General features: G+C 42.8%; 2 protein-coding genes across 4 annotated transcripts; one reads left to right on the forward strand and one right to left on the reverse strand.

The window, feature by feature from the left end:
* Nucleotides 1–4,978: 4,978 nt before the first annotated feature.
* Nucleotides 4,979–9,753, reverse strand: prdm14 (PR domain containing 14). Its single transcript, XM_017406469.3, has 9 exons — nucleotides 9,653–9,753; nucleotides 8,525–9,126; nucleotides 8,370–8,420; nucleotides 8,126–8,286; nucleotides 7,769–8,039; nucleotides 7,493–7,695; nucleotides 7,057–7,158; nucleotides 5,835–6,054; nucleotides 4,979–5,300 (listed from the first exon to the last, which is right to left on the reverse strand). The coding sequence occupies exons 2-9, from the start codon at nucleotides 9,078–9,080 to the stop codon at nucleotides 5,146–5,148; spliced, it is 1,719 nt and encodes a 572-aa protein (XP_017261958.1). The 5' UTR covers nucleotides 9,081–9,126; nucleotides 9,653–9,753; the 3' UTR covers nucleotides 4,979–5,145.
* A 658-nt stretch (nucleotides 9,754–10,411) lies between these two features.
* Nucleotides 10,412–16,911, forward strand: armc3 (armadillo repeat containing 3). Of its 3 annotated transcripts, none has more exons than XM_017406617.3 (18): nucleotides 10,412–10,779; nucleotides 10,880–10,935; nucleotides 11,078–11,195; nucleotides 11,345–11,470; nucleotides 11,697–11,765; nucleotides 11,912–12,087; nucleotides 12,180–12,374; nucleotides 12,509–12,692; nucleotides 12,792–12,944; nucleotides 13,023–13,131; nucleotides 13,778–14,027; nucleotides 14,220–14,356; nucleotides 14,561–14,729; nucleotides 15,485–15,579; nucleotides 15,889–15,969; nucleotides 16,059–16,214; nucleotides 16,344–16,506; nucleotides 16,609–16,911. In XM_017406617.3, exons 2-18 carry the CDS (start codon nucleotides 10,888–10,890, stop codon nucleotides 16,810–16,812), a joined length of 2,433 nt encoding a protein of 810 aa, XP_017262106.1. In that variant the 5' UTR covers nucleotides 10,412–10,779; nucleotides 10,880–10,887; the 3' UTR covers nucleotides 16,813–16,911. The 3 variants fall into 3 exon arrangements, with proteins under 3 accessions (XP_017262106.1, XP_024859591.1, XP_037829008.1); XM_025003823.2 differs by having other exon boundaries at nucleotides 10,412–10,768; XM_037973080.1 differs by lacking the exon at nucleotides 15,889–15,969 and having other exon boundaries at nucleotides 10,412–10,768.
* The last annotated feature ends 1,240 nt before the right edge of the window (nucleotides 16,912–18,151 follow it).

Below are 18,151 nucleotides of genomic sequence, written 5' to 3' on the forward strand. Positions count from 1 at the left end.
TCCCACCAGGAGGAGGCCCAGAGGAAGACCCAGGACACGCTGGAGGGACTATGTTTCTCGGCTGGCCTGGGAACGCCTTGGGATTCTCCCGGAGGAGCTGGCCCAAGTGGCTGGGGAGAGGGAAGTCTGGGTCTCCCTGCTTAGGCTGCTGCCCCCGCGACCCGACCCCGGATAAGCGGAAGAGAATGGAGAATGAATGGATGGACACTAGTTGACTATTTTTTAGCTGCACTAGTTAATTATCAAGGACAAGAATGTGTCAACTAACTGACTAGTGAGCATTTTGGGTGCTACTTGTCAACTAGTAAGGTCAAATTTAATCTCATTTGTTGACTAGTGAATATTAGAGGACATACTGCTTAACTAGTATACATATTAGGCACTCTAGTTGGCAGTTTTTAGCTGCACTAGTTAACTAGAAAGAATTTGACAGTCACTGATCCATTAATGGACATAATTTGTGTTGACTAGTTAACATATAAGAATTTTTTATGCTTATTAGCTAACTTGTATGAATCATTGACTATTTGTGTCCAGTGGTCTACTAGTGCGATAAAAAGCTAGTTGAAACTTTTGGGCTACTAGTGCGGCAAAATGGCTGACTAGTACAATGTGTGGTCCAACTAATTGGGCCACTAGTTGGTTGAAAACTGTTACTGTGCAGTTAGTTCAGTGCAGTGGGCAAAAGTGCTCCTTGAGATCAAGGATATCAAATAAATACACAAATGGCTTGCCATAGAGAGAAAAGTAGGTGAAAACTAAGCTAAAACACTAGAACTATTAGTCAAGACTACTTTAAAAGGGTACACAAAAGTTTATCAAAGTGTAAATAAATTAGAAATGGTTTAAAAGGCTTCCATGGTAAGCATGTGCAGGTTTGCAGGGTTATACAAGCCTGCGCTGCTCCCCTCTTTACTCTCATGAGGGAATCAATCAGTGCCTGTCCTCTGTGTGAGTAGTGACTGTTCTCAAGGAAGATGAAATGAAGGGAACGAGGGAGGTGAGGAGAAGACAAGAGTCCTTGTCAGCTAATCCACTTAAAAAGGAATGAGATCTGGCTCTTCCTCTACTTTCTTTCTTGTCGTGTTTGCTAATAAAAAGAATGCACAATGTGGGATAAGTAACTTTATTTCTCATGCAGAGGATGCAGCCTCCCTTCATGTCATACGTGAAGTAACGTTTGACAGTAATGCACGGACTCAGTGTTTCCATCGACATAAGTGAAGCCGTCTAAGTGTTCATCCAAATGGACAGCTTAGTTAGGATTAGCTGAACTAACGGCAAACATCTTTGGTGGCAGGGAGGTCACCTTGTGTGCATGGAAGTGCATGTGGCAGGAGTACAGTGTCCATATGTTGTAAGTCCTTCCCTCAGGATTCAGAGACGTTTTCTGGACTGCGAGAAAACTGGATTTTTTTTTTTTTAAAAAGGCTTTTGGTGCACCCAAACAGTTTTTTTTTTTTTCAAAATTCGTGATCATTATCTGTCAGAGAAAAACTTTCCAATAATAAAAAAGGAAGGAGCTTTTCTCCTGTCTGCCTCACAGCTTCATCACCCAGGAATAACAGTTGGGTCCACACAAAAGCCTTGCGCATAAAGACACAAACAGCTCACAGAGAACTATTGTAAAGCGCAGTGCATGGGGAGTAGGACCCTATAACACTTTCTAACATCCCGAATGACAATGCCAGATGTCGAGCTACAAGCAGATTTACTCCTCTCAGCCCAGCTGCATAAGAATCGACCAGAAGGAGAGCTCAAACAGGAGCAACAGATAAGACAGAAGGAGGTAATACAGGTACATTTTAGAATAGCTTTGTTCGGGGTGGGGTGTTAGGGGTATGTGTGTGCGCACGTGTGTGTGTCTGCAAATATGCTGCCCCGTGGGATACCCCCCGTGCAACCTCACACCAGCCCCCACAGAGAAGGATAAGGCCATCTGCCCACCTCTCTCATCAATCCCACCTAGAGGAGCAACACGGAGGGGCTTTGCGCCCCAGTGTTTGATCTGCCTTTCATTCAGCCCGCAGCACACAAGCTGCTGAGCCTCCCCGCGTGTCTCCTGCTGTACTGTCCGCCATCCCAGAGGAAATCCTCAGCTCCAAACAAGGTGTGGAAATCATGCTGATCACACAAAAGAACAGAGTCGGGGGGGTTACAAACTTAAATAACTTAACTCACGTGTCTGAGTCACACAGGTGACACGCTGTTGGGGTTTTTGGTGATTTAATGTCCACAAAGCCAAAGCAGATGAAAGTTTCTGGTTAAAACAAACCAGAGAACATCCCTGTTGTGAACTGTGTGTGCCATTATTTGCATTAAAAGTTAATGAAGCTCGGGGAAAATGAGGAACGGTACAGAAATTTGCCAAATATCAACATATATCCTGTGTGTTTTGGGGGGAAAAAATGACATCTTTCAGAGTTTAGAGGAAGATCATGTGATTGATTAAATTTTGGATCTATTTTGTAACAATGCCATGGCCTCGGTTGGAAATTTTGATATAAATTCACTATCTGGTGTAAGAATAACAGCATTTATGTCCGAAATGTGACCCCTGATTTTGATCTTTCATGTCCTTTAATATTTACTTTATCTTCACAGTAAAAGTAAAGAGTAACCAAACCTCTTAGTCAGATGCTGTAACGTACTTTTTTTCCCAATAAAAAGCACGAGAGTGGAAGTATAATTAGAAATACTCAGAAAAGAATCGTATAATTGTTTGTAACTGTTGAGTAAATTTGTTTAATTTCACCTGGGAACACTGAAAAGTCTTAATGGGCAGGGAAAAAAAGGAAAAGTTAGACTTTATCTTGAACACCACTTAGTTTTCATGTGGTTTTAAAAGAGAGACAGAGCCACATACAGACAGAGAGCTGTTGTGGTTATAGTTTAGAAGTCCACTCAGCTAAAAGTCTAAGCACTGTCTGGAGTATACACACACACGCACACACACACACGGACGGCTATTAGACAATCAATAGACACTAATACATCAGAGCTGTGGACTACTCAGCTCAGACTGCGAGGAAGAGAAAAGAAGCATCATTTAAAAGTGGCTCCAGCTGTAAGAATATTTCACCAGCAGCTCCCTGCCCTTTATATCAGTGAGCATCATAAATTAATCACAGCAGTGCATTTAGTCGTGACCACTTTTCTGGGGTGGTGTAAAGTGTTACAGTTTGGTAAAGAGTGATGCTTGTTTTAATCTCAGAGGGAATTCTGCGAACGCAAAGCTCCGCCGTTATTAATATTCCATTAATACATGAGGGCACCCTGACGTACAGCTCCACAGAGGCCCCTGTTAACGTGCCAGGAGGTTAAGTGTGAAATCAATCCATATAAACGACCCAGATAAAAATTCTCTCACCGCTGGTGCGGTGAGTCCTAAATCAGCCAATCAGAGGAGGTGCTAGTAAAACCAGTCTTTTAGCACGGAGCGCTAACAATTTCAGTATTTCAGCTCTGGCAGCTCATTCTCCCTCTGGCTTTCTTTCTCCACTCTTCTCCTCCACCCCTACGCGCCCGGAAGACCACATAAAGGGCCGGTGGCTGGGGGGCTGTATACATGGGAGGGGCAGGCCCAATGAAGGCAGATCTACACTTGTTCAAGCATCCATATTTTGGCTATTTGAAAAAAAGGGGGAGGGCTGGTAACATTCAGTGAGCTGTTGACCTCTGACCTTGAAGGCTGCTGTCCTCTCTATCTATCTATCTATCTATCTATCTATCTATCTATCTATCTATCTATCTATCTATCTATCTATCTATCTATCTATCTATCTATCTATCTATCTATCTATCTATCTATCTATCTATCTATCTATCTATCTATCTATCTATCTATCTATCTATCTATCTGTCTGTCTGTCTGTCTGATCAGACACATGTGGGACAGTTGGTGACAGCGTGAGGACAGATGTCAGTCAGAGCGACGCTCCTTTTGTGTGCGAAGCAAAGGGCCACTTTACAGCTTGGCTCTTTTGTCATTCATTAGCTCCCCGGGTTTGTTCGTGTTTACTGGGAGTATGTCGTGTCCAGTTCATCACCAGCCAGGAAAACTGCAAATGCTGTTGAAGTGTTGTTCAGATCGGACAACAGTTAACGTTTCGGTTAGCTACTGTCCCCCAGAGAAAGTTTGCTTAAAATCAGAATGTTTACTGCTGTTATGTGAAGACGGTTTATGTCCAGGGGGGTAATGTTTTGTTTGTCTTTTGCTATGGAAATAATTTAAAATGTGCTTGTCTCAGAGGAGATCCAGTTTTTAAGACTGTCTGAATCATGTGAAATCAAAAGTTTAATTATAAAGTAAATTACCCAGATTATGTGTATAAAATGGGTCTCATCCTTCGAGGTTTTGCAGCATTGTTTGAATTATTTACAGAAATGGTTTTGTCTTCTACATCTTTTTATCACCTTCGTTTAACAGGGAAACTCTGGCCACGGCAGCTGATAGTAAATTAGAAGTTTTAAATAAAATACTGCTTTACTTACAGCTGCACTGTCTTTATTTTTTCTACCTAAAGTCTTGATTTACAGTGTGCATATTTTTATTTTTATGTTTTAAAAATAATGATAATAATGATAATCATACATTGTCATTATATTTGTTACAATGAAATTCTGGCAATTGTACTTTACCATAAAAATACATGGATGGCAATTTAATCTCACCTTTTATTAATCTGAAATTTAAACAAACAACAAAAGATGAATTTGCACTTTGAACATGCACTTTTTTATTACTTGCTGATGATCAAAAAACTACCCTCAAAGTAAAACAATCACACACTGTGGCGTGCTCTAGGCAGCCTAATATAACATAAAATATCATTATACTTTTTAAATTAAAGAAGATTCACATTATAGACAAACAAGCTTAAAACAGCAAAGGTAAAAATGTTGAGCTTTTTAAAGCAACAATAATAATAATAATAATAATAATAATAATAATAATAATAATGGAGAGTGTTATAGCTTCAAGCCACAGAACAACACAACATAAATACATATTTACAGGATTTAAAAGATCACGTCTCCTTTAAAATAAATCTATAAATTAAAATGTCCTTTTTTTTCTTCCACAAGCAGCAGAGTCTATCCTGTTTAACTCATTTAAAATGTATCACAGGCTTTTTCATTTTTCTAGTTCCAGGGCCGATACTCGGAGTTTAAAACTGTTAACCCGGGATAAGAGACGCCCTGCTCAGGGTTCTTCTGTAATCTGTGGAGGTCCTTCATCGGGAACACGGAGTCCTCCTCCAGTCCAGGCTGGACACCGGTGGTTTCCATTTGTCTCTCTGCAAAAAAAGACAATATATTACATTTCAACACATCAGTCTTTACATCCTTAAATATTAAAACTGGCTTTTGCACAATATATTTTGCATTTTTCTCACCATAGACACATTTTCCTCATTTATGGAGACTATTTTCTAATTCCTTTTTATTTGTATGGAGTTCTTTTTTGTAATTTTAATATTTTTTTACTACTAATTGTTTAATTTTTCGTTTTAATATCTCACTAACATCCAGTTAGGCTTTAAACAAAAGCTAAGTTTGAAGTTTGAAGGCAAAGGAAACAAAATCTTTGGTATGTTTTTGTTTTATTTGTTGTTTTTTTTAGTCATAAAAATAAAACGATATGAACAACTGCATTTTAAAGAACAAAAACAAAAAAGGGGCAAATAATAATAAAAACTCATGTTTCCTCTTTTACACCAATAATAAAATTGTGACATTTATTTAACTTCCGGTTATCAATAATAACAATCAGGGTTTTTAAATTTAAATGAAGATTATACATGCGTGTATTTGCTCCTGTATTTCCTCACTTTTGTGGACTTTCTGGTGCTGTTTGAGCTCCTGCTCCTCCGGGAACGACGCCCCGCACAGCTCGCACTGGTGCGGCTTGTCCCTCGCGTGGGTCCGGCGCACGTGGCTGTCGTGGGCCGCGTGGGAGGCGAAGGCCTTCCCGCAGTGTTTGCACTTGAAGGGCCTCTCGCCGGAGTGCTGCCGGATGTGCGTCCGCAGGATGCTGGAGGCGGTGAAGGCCTGAAGGGGAAAATAATAATGATTATAAAACGCTTTTATTGTCTTATATATATTAATGATAAAGCGACTCAGCCTTATTATGGCCTCACATAATGGGCCTATGGAGTTCAATTATCCAGCTGGAGAAAAAGCGGTCTGGGAATCCTGAGGTCGCGGGTTCGAACACGGGTTGTGACTGGTTTAAAACAATTTTAAAAAGTCCCAGCAAAGTAGTCCGTCCGGGGTCATAAATTAAAAGCCAAAAAACCTTGAAGCACAAAAGTCTGGGTGTGCATCTGGAGGTAATTAGCATCTAAGTGGGGCGAAGACTGAAGACTCGCGCCAACAACAAAACACCGTGAAAAAACTGGTTTAAAAGATGAGTCAGAGAGGAGCAGAGAAACGCCTGAGGGGAGCTACTATAGAGTAATAGAACAGACACATGTTTAAAAAATATATATTTCTTGTTTTTTAAGGCCTCCTCAGCTAACATGCTGCAGCTAGCAAACTGAATTTAAATTTAATGAAGCCAAATTTTAATTCGATACTTGTTCAGATATTTAGTCACAATAAAACCTGTTATTATTTTTTCCTCTCAGCCCGTTTCAAACCATTCTTTTTTGGTTACACAACACACAAAACACCGTTTATGTTCAGGCCAACAAGTCAAACTAATTTAATAATTCAATAAACGGAGTAAAATTACGGAAGCCGAGAATGACCACACTCGCTGTTTTTATTTTTTGCGACTATACCTTTTGTTATTAATTTTTGTTAGACATAACGACTTAAATGTCACAAAAATATATAAATAAAATAAATAAATAATTGAATAATTGAATAATAATCATACAAATAAAAAAGTGAAAATGCATTCACTAAATCTAAACACCCAAACAGGTTAGTTCATAAACCTGACCTGTTTCTAGACTATTCTACGGGACCAGGCTGAAATAATAATATCTAATGCATTCGAATTACACTTTTAGGCACTGATATAAACTAAAAGAAACGTTTTGATACCTTGTTGCAGTAGACACATTTATAAGGCCGCTCTCCAGAGTGCACACGCATGTGTTTGTTGAGGCTGGAAGACTGAGAGAAACTCTTCCCACAAACTGAGCACTGCGTGGAAATAACACATTTTAATCAGTCATCTTGTGGAATAGAGAAAAAAATATAAATTTTTGATGCATTCTTTTTGAAAACAGAATGGGCAACATCGCTATAGTCGGTAGAGACTATTTACATTTAAAGCTTCACAGACAATCATTTTATTTAATTTAGTTTCGTTCAATACACAAATTATTTCGATGCATTTTATATTACACAATAAAAATATAAAGATATTTTTGCATAAATGGGCCCTAAACCATAAAAAGTCCGGCTCCTGGGAGCTGTCCCTTCAGCACCAACTTTTGACATCCTGCAAATAACAGCGCGCGTGCTGCTTTAGTACCTTGTGAGGTCTGTGTTTTTCATGCACGTGCAGAATGTGGATCCGCAACCTGTCCCGCTTCTCGAACGACCTGTTGCACAGGTGACAGGGGAACTTCCGGTCCCCCTGGTCCACGCAGCGCGTGTACTTCAGGTGTTTGTCTCTGTAGTACCTGTAGGCGAACACCTTCCCGCACCTGTCGCACTTGAAGCCCTCCCCGGCATCTGGAGACAAAACGAAGGCATTCAGAGCGGTGGAGATTACAACGCACCCGCGGATCTGCGAGCGGATTCCGACCTTCGGTGGGGGGGCCCGCGTTGCCGTCCTCTTTGGGGTACTTCAGGGTGAGCGGGATCCCGAGGAACTGTGTGTAGCAGTCTCCGTACCACACCAGGAGCTCCTGGCCTGGGCCGATCTCTTTGCAGGCCTCGTAGAAAATCTGGCCCTGGACCTGCACCGCGGTCAGGTTCTGCTCCTCCGGGAACCGGGCGCACTTCACCAAAGACATCCAGTTTCCCGACGCGCCTCGGCCGTCCACGAAGTGACTCAGCCGGCCGTTCTCAAACACCTGGAGGAGGACCAGCTGAGTTTTTATGACAGACTCGAAGCCGCAGAAAATAAATATATATATATAAGAAAGAAAAAAATCCTCACCTCCCACATTAACGTGTTGTCGTCATATGTTTTTATCTCGCTGGTGTTGACCAGCTTTCCTCGGAAAGGTCCGAAACGTGCGCCTTTGGGGATGCTGCTTTTATCCGTGAAAACCCCGCAGTGGGAAGCGTTTCCCCAAGACGCCTGGAGGACAATTAGCCCTGCAACACGGAGTTAAAAGATCAACCCCGAGAGGCAGATCACAATTTTTTTATTTTTATTATTAATAAAAGGTTTTTCTCACCTTCTGGGAGTTCAAGGGTTTCTTTGTCGAGCGGAATGTGGGATTCAGAAGCTGAGAAAACAAGCAAAAATGTTAAACAATACAGAGAAGAGATAATATTATTTAATCAAACAGATATGTTTATTTGACATTAAAAAGTCATCTGATTGGATCACCTGGGTTTCCTGGCAGGGTCACTCCTGATATGGCGTGCCCGACGCTGCGCTCCTGCCCGCTGGAGTACCCATACAGCACCAGGAACAGGTCGTCCTCACTGAAGTTATAAGCTGTGGCCTTTTTCCCCGGGGACAGATGTGCGCCCTGCAGGCCGAACAAGCTCTCCTTGGAGGAGGAGGAGGAGGAAGAGCCCGATGAAGACCTCTCGCTGGCCGGGCTGCTGAAGTCCGCGGACAGCGGGCCGGCCGCGTGCTCCGTCACCACCGCGGCCAGCTCCTCCGGCTTGGAGAGCAGCGCGTGCCCGGCCAACATCTGGCTCGGGTTGTACGGGAACGCGCTCAGCACCATGTGCTCGTGGAGGACCGGGCCGCCCTGGTTCAGGAAGGCGCCGCCGGGGAGGCCGAGGGGCAGGGAGGTGTCCGACACCAGCCGACCGAGCGACTTGAGCGGGTGGGGGAGGCCGTGCGTCCCGGGGAAGATGTAGGGGTGCGGGCCGGGGAAGAAGCCCCGGGCTGGGCTGTCCTTCAGCATGACGGGGATGCTGGAGAGGGACATGACAGCACGGAGGGTGGAGGAAAGGTTCAGAGGGGGATTTTGTTTTCTTAATGGACGAGAAAAAGAGAAGGAAGAAAGAAAGGAAGAGAGGGCGAGTTACAAAAACATAACCACACCTGTGATATAGGACTGCTTCAGGTGTGGAGACAGGATTATCTAATCTAAACCTAAAATTTGAATCCTGTCGAGCAAATATTGACCAAAGCTCTTGGAGAGGGTGCCATCCGCAGTAAAAATCGGACAGCCGACTTTGCAATATTTCCAGCTGAGAGGTCACACACACCACCTGGTTTAAACATGCGTTTTAAACAAAAAACTGCTTTCCAGTCAGCCAGTAAATAGAGAGACAAACCAGGGTCATGACACCAATCAGAGAACAGTCAGCTCGGAGCAGAGGTCAGCATTAATGAAGCATTTTATAGACTTTGACACTAATTTAAGGGGAAAGAAAGAGAAATGCGTAAAAAGAATGGAGTGCGTCCTGCTCTGTGCGTAATGTAGCTCTTAAACTTTGCTCTTTTCTTAAAAAAAAGGTTATCTAAAACATTTCATCAGATGCAAAACAAACTTACCTCCTGAAATGAATCAGAGTCGTTTCAGTGACAAGCCAAAAACTTCTGCAGCGTCAGTCTGCGTCCTGCCGCCCGCGTGTGGCTCCTTGTGGTCATCCGAGGGCACCCACCGGGTTTACATCAGCACGTCTGATGAAGAGGATGCTCCTCAGCTTCCTCCTGCCTTCCATTGGCCGAGAAACAGCTCATGCATCTCAATGCATCTTCCTGCAGGCAGGAGGCTTTAAAGGGGCAGGTGCTCAGTATTTAGACGAGGGGGCAGTAAAGAACAAACTTTCAAAATCTGAGCAGCTGAATTCATTCAAGTGGAAATTCAGGGTTATGGGAAACATGTTTACAGAAGTTGTTAGGGTCTTAAAACAGAGGCAAGCCCCCAAAATATTTGGATTTTCAACTTTGCCTTTTTAAAACAAAGAAATAAAACTAAAGCAGTAAAATTAAGCTCTATGTTGTTTATAATTATTGTTACAACTAAGAATATGCAACAGAGACTTGGCACCGATGAGTCAAACTAAACTGTTTGTGAATAAATAGGCTATTTTATTTTTTATAAACCATTTAATTAACTTTAGCACATATGTGACAAAAAACTGATTTACAACTTTGACAAGCTTTGATAAGTCTTGTTTATCTAACTGTTTCGTACACGCTTATATGCTCTTTCTCCTGTTGTCACGGAGCGCAAACTGCGCACGCGCCGAAGCGTATCCATAGTAACAGGTAGTTTTTGTGCTTAAATATGCTGACATGCTACTTGTATCGCAATATGGATGCAGCCTAAATAATAGTTGAACAATTATGTTTGAATTTTTTTTCTGGGGGTTCAATGCAGGACTCGCACGGATAAATGTTCAAACATTTGTTTATTTTGAGGGACTCGTTCTCGTTGCCTAGCAACCCCCGGCGTCAACTTCCTTTTTTGTTTGTTTATTTATTTGCAAAACTTTGAACAAACTTTGCGCTTCTTGTAATCGATGAGGAGTGCGTTAATTTAAAAATATTTTTAGACTGGACAGAGAGGATAAGTGAAAGTGGACATTTAAGACGGAAAAACTAAATTTGAGTTTGTTTTTAAGCGTCGCTGGCGAGCAGTGCTAGCATAGCATCCCGGTTAAGGTAGCTATCAGGTTAGCTTTGGGGTTTAGCTTCATGAGTTTATTTCAGTAAGGCTGTATTGAACAGCTAGTGAATGGCTATAAGTTATCAATTAATTCTGTTTTTCTCTAGACAACAAAATGGGAAGAAAGTCGGCAAAGGAAAGTAAAACTCCATGCAACGAACCGGTAGGGAACAAAAATACATTTTCACCTTTACCCATAAAGCCTAATAATTATACTGTATGTTATGTGAAATTTGACACAGGTAGCTGTAGTTTGGCTCCATATTATGGCTGTACCGTAATAATTCTTCTCCCTGTCCTCTCAGTTTGAGCCCCTGCCTGTGGAGATAAAAACCCCAGCCACAGCAGTGCTGCTGCTGAGCTCTCCAGAGGAGGACATCCTGGTGAAAGCATGTGAAGTAATCCGCACCTTTGCAGAAAAAGGTCCAGCAAAATACACCAACACCTATTAGTCTGACTTTGCCTGACTTTAATGGCTTACTTTAAGTCAGATGTATCCTACAGTGTGTTGTAATGACATGTTAGTGTCTGTTTGCTGAGTTTTGTTGTTCGCTGTCTCCCCCTGTTGTCAGGAGATGAGAATAAGGTTTCTCTGCTGGGACTTGGAGCCTTGGAGCCCCTCTGCAGGCTCATTAATCACAGCAACAAACTGGTCAGAGGCAATGCCTTCACGGCTCTGGGCATCATGGCCACCAATGGTATGTGTTATGACAAAGACTTTGCAATAAATTCTGATGATTAACTATACAAGTAATGCAAACACCTGGCTGTAAAGTTTCCTGACCATTTATTTGCATGGATGATGGTTTACTCTACAAAATAAGAGTCCGAATTTAGTTTTATCGGTTGAACAAAATAAGTGAGCTGATGGATGGCCTCGCTTTGGGTCACTGCAGTGAGCTTTTCTCATGTTTTATTTGAAAGGCAACGTAAGCAGTGCTTTGAAAAAACAAAACGCCATTCCATCAATTATAGAAAAACTCTCTCTTCAAGGTGAGTAATTTTATATTTCAACACTCACACATGTTGTAGGCAATCTGTATTTTTAAGGCAGTCACAATAAAAGCTATAAACTCTTACTATACAACGTGTTGCTGCCTTTTTGTATTTGTTTCGTTTCTGTATTTTTTTTGCCTCAGAGGACACAGTGCTCCATGAGTTTGCGACCCTGTGTCTTGCGTCTCTGTCCGTGGATTTCCTCAGCAGGGTCCAGATCTTTGAGAACAACGGCCTGCCACCTCTGATTTCCCTCCTGTCCAGCTCAGACCCCGACGTCAAGAAGAACTCGCTTGAGATCATCTCCAACCTTGTTCAGGTTTGACTCAGTCTGCTGTGGGTTTACAGCAGTTGGCCTCTTGTTTTTGTTCTGTTTTCCTGATTCCTTTTGCGGGTTTTGGCGTTACGAAGGACTACAAAAGTCGCCAGGCAGTGCACGAGTTCGGAGGAGTCCCGCCACTTTTGGAGCTGCTGAAATCCGAGTTTCCTGTCATTCAGCATCTGGCTTTGAAGACGCTGCGGTGCGTCACTGCTGACAAGGACGCACGCGGCGCCTTCAGAAACGAGAGCGGATTTGAAAAGCTGGTGGACATCCTCCATAACAAGGTTCATTCTGTTATTTCTGTCAAAATAAGCTAAAGCAGGAGGAAAGAATAAAGCGACAGTAATACCTGTTGTGGTGTTTCATATTGTTACATTTTCATCCTGTGCTCCTGCATATATTCCTTTATTTCTTACAGGAGTTTAGCGACTTGCATGTTGAAGCTTTACAGGTGGTGTCTAACTGTTTGTGTGACCGTGAGGCTGTTGAGCAGATCCACAGTGACGGAGGACTGGCGAGGCTGATGGACTTTGTCCTCGCCTCCAACATTCCTGAAATCCAGTCCACTGCAGTGAAATGCCTCACCAGGGTGGCACAAAGCTGTAAGCACACCAACAAAGCAGGATGACAAAAACACAGTAGCTCTGTTTTTTTTCTTTTCTTTTACTCATTTGTCCTGTCGCTCCTGAATGCACGTGCAGCCGAGAGCTGCAAAGTCCTCCACGAGCAGGAAGCAGAGAAAGTTCTAACTGAGCTTCTGTCTGTGGCGGACGCCGGCGTGAAAGCGTCCGCCTGTCGAGCTGTGGCTGCCATGAGCGTCCACCCGCCCAGCAAAGATGACTTCAGAGACCTGGGTACGCATACAGTTGCTGAGCTACAACGGGGCCAGCACAGTCATGTAAGAGAATGTAAAACGGATTTGTGTGTTTCAGGCTGTATCCCCGCAGTGGTGCAGCTGCTGAGCAGCGAGAACCTTGAAGTAAGAGAAGCAGCAACTCAGACTCTTTCTGCCCTCACCCAAAACAACCAGCCTAACTCCCTGTGAGTGCTAAACTGACCACGTGACCTCTGACCTCCACCTTAATGGTACCATACATCAGGGAAAGTTTACTCTGATCTAAGACCTAACTCTTATTCTCTGTGTTCATTTGAATCAGAGAAAAATAAAAACAACGTACAAAAATACATCTGAGCCATATCAGGGTTTAAAATGGCCTAAATGCAAACAACACTAAACTTATTATAGTGTCATTTATTTATGAAACAAAAATGCAGAAGTGGTGTGTGACAAATTAACTAATAGAAACAGCTAACATATTCTGTTTCACATAAATCAGACTAAATTTAGACTCATTCCTTTGTACAACCTTGCTTCAGAGTATTGAATTCTTCTTGATGAATGCAACATAAGTAGCTAAATTCAATTTATCCACTGCAGTTTACCCGTCCCCGTCCCTGTCTTTGGTTGAATATGTCATGATGAAGCTTAGAGAATTATTTACCGACTTCCTATGCATCATTCCTTTACCGTCCCCTCTTTTATTGCTTTGCCTTTTTAAATTTGACCATTCTGTTTAAGAAATGCAGTGTATATGTTGCAGAGGTTCTGTATGGTTGTGCAGGACGGCAGCAGTCAGAATCAAAGCTCTTCAGTTTATCGTCTGCTTGCCGACTTGCTGTCTTCCAGAGCAGTGTTTGAGGCCGGGGGCCACGAGGTCCTTGTCCAGCAGCTGGACGGAAGCTGCCCCGTGTCCGTGGCCAGTTCTGCCGCCACGCTTTGCAACATGGCAGGAGAGGAGCTCATCAGGTCCAGCATCTTGTCCCGCGGAGGCATGCAGGCCCTGGCGGAGCCCCTGAAGTCCAAAGACCCTCAGGTCCTGATCAGCGCCACGCGGTGTGTGGCTGCTCTGGCCTGCGACGCAGAAGCCAGGGCAAAGGTTTGTGTTTGTTTAAAGGCTCGTGTTTGTTTAATGACAGGAATGTTGTGACATTTCAGGTTTCCTATCAAGCAAATGTCTGTTGTTGTTTTCTTACACCAACACACAACTTATAAAGCAATCAAACCACAAGGAAATCATTCAAAATCTTTTTTTTTTTCGTAACTAAATTGTACTTCATGTCCCGCACAGTTGCAAAGAGCTGGAGGTCTGCAGCTGCTGGTGAATCTGCTGCAGTCCAACGACAGGGAGGTGCTGCACGGTGCCTGCTTTGCTGTGAATGTCTGTGCTAGTGATAAATCCTCTGCAGTGGAAATGTGCAAATTTGGGTAAACGTATAAGAAAAACACTAAACTGAACTAATGAGTGTTGCCTCCTAAGGACAGAGAAGCGTTTCTCAGTAAAAGTACAAAACAAAAACATGTTGGTCATGTCTGAAATGTAATGTCAGACACAGCCAGCAGATGGCACCATGCGTGATGCTTTCTGTTTTAAACGTGAATGATTAGTTTTGTTCATTTCTCGGGTCTCAGAGCCCTGGAAACCCTTCAAGAAATCAGTCAGTCAGCAAATCGTAGGAACCATTTCAGCGACGTGGCCATAATCAGCCTGCTTGACTCCAACTTACCAGTTAAATTCAGCCTGACGGGACAGCTGACGTCTGCTGACATCATCACCGGTGGATTCTATGATGCTGGGAAGGTTTGTTTTCTGTCGTTTTCCTTTTATTTGAGCAAGAGCTTTGAGAGGCAACCTAAAAAAACAAAAAGAAGTATGACTAGACTTTTTTTTTCTGGTCTGAACTGATGTTTTCTTTCTACAAAGAGTTCTTAAATTCATAACTACGTAATTTAAAATAAAAAACAAGGACAAGCCTTTTATGTTTCTCGTTATTTAACTTGTTCTGTTAGCAAAACTTTTAAAAGAGCCAATGGAAGTCTGCCTTTATACCTCTACCAAAATGACAGGTGAGATAATAAAAAATAAAGACAAAGTTTATCCAAATAAAAGTGACGGTGAATAGGTCAGCTGGGATTTGGACCTTTAAAACATTAATTGATATTTTACAGCAGCATCTTTAATGAATATTCAGGGTTTCAGTAAATCCACCCCATTTTTCTGGCAGAAAGACACAAGGACAAAAAAGCTCCCATGATGGTTTCTGCACCAGTTTCCATGAACTGTTTATTACTTTCAGTTTTACTCATTTTTTTTTATTTTTGGTTAAACATTACATGTTCTCAGATGGGTTCAGTATTTGTAAGCAAAAACAAGACTTTAATCTGTGCATCTACTGCAGCTTTTATTGACTTTGTTTTGCAGAAATGCAAACTTTAAAAATAAAAATAATCCGATAAATAGTTTTTACGGGAGAAAACATTGAGATCAGACTTACTCATTTTGGTTTCCTTTTCATGTTCCATGACTGGAGTAAGATTTCTTTCTTTGTGTTGCAGGTTTGTTCAGGCCAGAGGGTTCGGACTTTAGAGGAACTGTTCACAGAACCGGTCAACCAGCACCGACCCATTATTCTTGTCGGCCCCACAGCAGAGTATAAATCAATCCACACAACATGTCTACATGGATGAAAGGAAACATTTGTCCAAATTTACATATTTTATTGTGGGTTTATAGCTACTTAAAAAAAAAAAAAACCTGCGGTAAATATGAGCTAGATTCATCTGATTATCATTTTTAGATCTTAAATCGTTTCCAATTTATCCCTCAGTTCCTTTTTTTAATCCATGTACACAACTTCCCATTTCATTTTTACTGCAGTTTCCATAGTTTAATCACTAAATAATAAAAAAATAGTTTAAAAGTCAGAGATGTTACCTTTTTTCTTTTCTTTTTGTGGTAGAGGAGCAGATCTGCCAGAAGAGAAACAAACAAACCAATCAGAATCAGCCACTAGCATTAAAAAAGACAGAGGAACACAAAGGTGTGTGTGTGTGTGTGTGTTCATGTGGAATGTGTAGAGTTAGAGTACCTAACCCTCAGTACGGAATATAAAACTCTGATCCTTTAAAGGAAGAAGAACGAGGAGGTGAAACGAGACGACGAGTCTTCAGCGGAGAAACCACGGAGCGCGGCCGACGACGTCTCGCTGCAGATGTTGGTTAAAAAGGCCAAAGAAGCCATCTTCCCTGTGAGCGATGAAACGGAGCAGTGTGCTGCACTGGGCAGGTGAGAACCCAACCAGAGAACTAAAATCCAGGGCTAGAGATAAAAATTTAAAAAAGAGGACTTTTCTCATCTTCAAAGTCGTGAAAACCAAATCATATTGAAGCGCTTGTGAAATGTTAAACTCGTCAGGCTTGTGAGTGAAGCCATGGGTGGAGCAGTGGAGGTGGAGAAGCTGCACGAGTTCCCGTGGGTCCTGCACCTCAGTGAGCTCAAGTTTCAGCTCGGGTCGAACGTCATCCCCATCGGTTTGATCAGCAAGGGGATCTACTGCCACAGAGCCCTGCTGTTCAAGGTACAAGCAGTCCCCACATGGACTCTTCATAGAACCTAAAAACTGCAGCTTCCTTTCATATATTTGAGTTTTTAGGCCTTCCGTCTCTTCTGTAACTTCCAGTATCTTGCTGACTGCATCGAAATGAGCTGCACTCTCGTTCGGGGCGAGTACAACCGGGCCTGGAACCAAGTGGTCCTTTTCACTGAGAACCCCAGCAATCGGAGCCTCTCACAGCCCCGCCGCTACATCGTAGACCTGATGCATCAGCCTGGAGCCTTACTGGCAGTCGGTACCCCGGCGGCTCTGCAGTATCAGACCATCTAAGCAGTTTTAGGCGAGTGCTTTTTTTTTTTTTAATATGACCGACTCCATCCTCTGTGCAACAAGCTTTAAGTCAAACAATAAACTAGCAGTCGCATCATCGGTCGACTCTCCATTAAATGTTTGATTTTTACCCTCACATAAGGACCTGGGGTGTGGCGCAGCGGCAAGAAGGTCGCAGGTTCGCTTCCCAAGCCGGGGGCCTCTCCGGGTGGAGTTTACATGTTCTCCCTGCGCTCACGTGGGTTTACTCCTGATACAGACTGAAAACATGCATGTTAGGAACTCTAAAAGTGTCCCTGGGTGTGAGTGAGAGCGTGAACGGTTGGTTGTCTCGTTTGTCTCCATGTGTCCCTGTGATGGACTTGCGACCTGTCCAGGGTGTCCCCCTGCCTCCCACACAGCGACTGCTGGAGATGGACACCAGCTCCCCGTGACCTGGAAAGGACGAGAGTAAAGAAGATGGACGGATGGATAAAGATTCAGATCAGTGAACTTCTACACCAGATCTGCCTGGATTGGCTGAAATCGGGGCTTTGGGGAGAATCCAGAGCTGATGATTGGGATCTTTGTCCTGTTGAAACACCCAAGTTTCAGCTTTCCAGCTGCTGACCTGAAGTAAAGCACGCCTTCGTGACCTTTGACACCTGCTCCTGACTGATACCGTTCACCTGTGGGGTCCTTTTGCTGCTCAGCGATTACCTAAACCAGGACAGCTGAACTTCATTTCAGTCTGACAAGCTGCTTCAGCTGGCAGCAGGTTTGCCCCCAGCTAAACAGAAGGCTGTAATTAAATCAAAAGATGCCTCATACAAACGATTCGATTCAGGATGAGCAGATGTAAATCATAAAACTTGGCATTTTATCAAAGGCGTGAAAATTACACGATTCTTAAAAACTATGCAACTTCAATAATTCAAATTTATATAATCTGTGAACTAAATAAAAGAGGCACTCAGTTAAATAATGCAATAACAGAATTCTTTATTTACAAGGCAAATAGCATCAGCGAAGCCATATTAGTTCACAACTTGCATAACTGTGGTTTTAACTTCTCTTGTATATCTAATTTTGCATAAAACGCTCACACACACGCATACACACGCACGCATACACACGCACACGCTTAGGGTACAAAGGTCGGATCAATGCAGGTTTTACAGTGCGACTCGAGTGAACGATGCAGAACAAACAAACAAACAAAAAAAAGAGCGAGATCTCGGAAAACGCAACAGTGAGCCGTCTTCAGAGAAGTCCGTACGCTTCAGAACATATTGCTTCAATATGCGCTTCCTTTCCATCACCTGGTGAGGGGAGGAGGTGTGGGGAGGGGGAGGGGGGG

Source organism: Kryptolebias marmoratus, linkage group LG21 (assembly GCF_001649575.2).
Source record: "Kryptolebias marmoratus isolate JLee-2015 linkage group LG21, ASM164957v2, whole genome shotgun sequence".
Taxonomy (NCBI): Eukaryota; Metazoa; Chordata; class Actinopteri; order Cyprinodontiformes; family Rivulidae; genus Kryptolebias; species Kryptolebias marmoratus.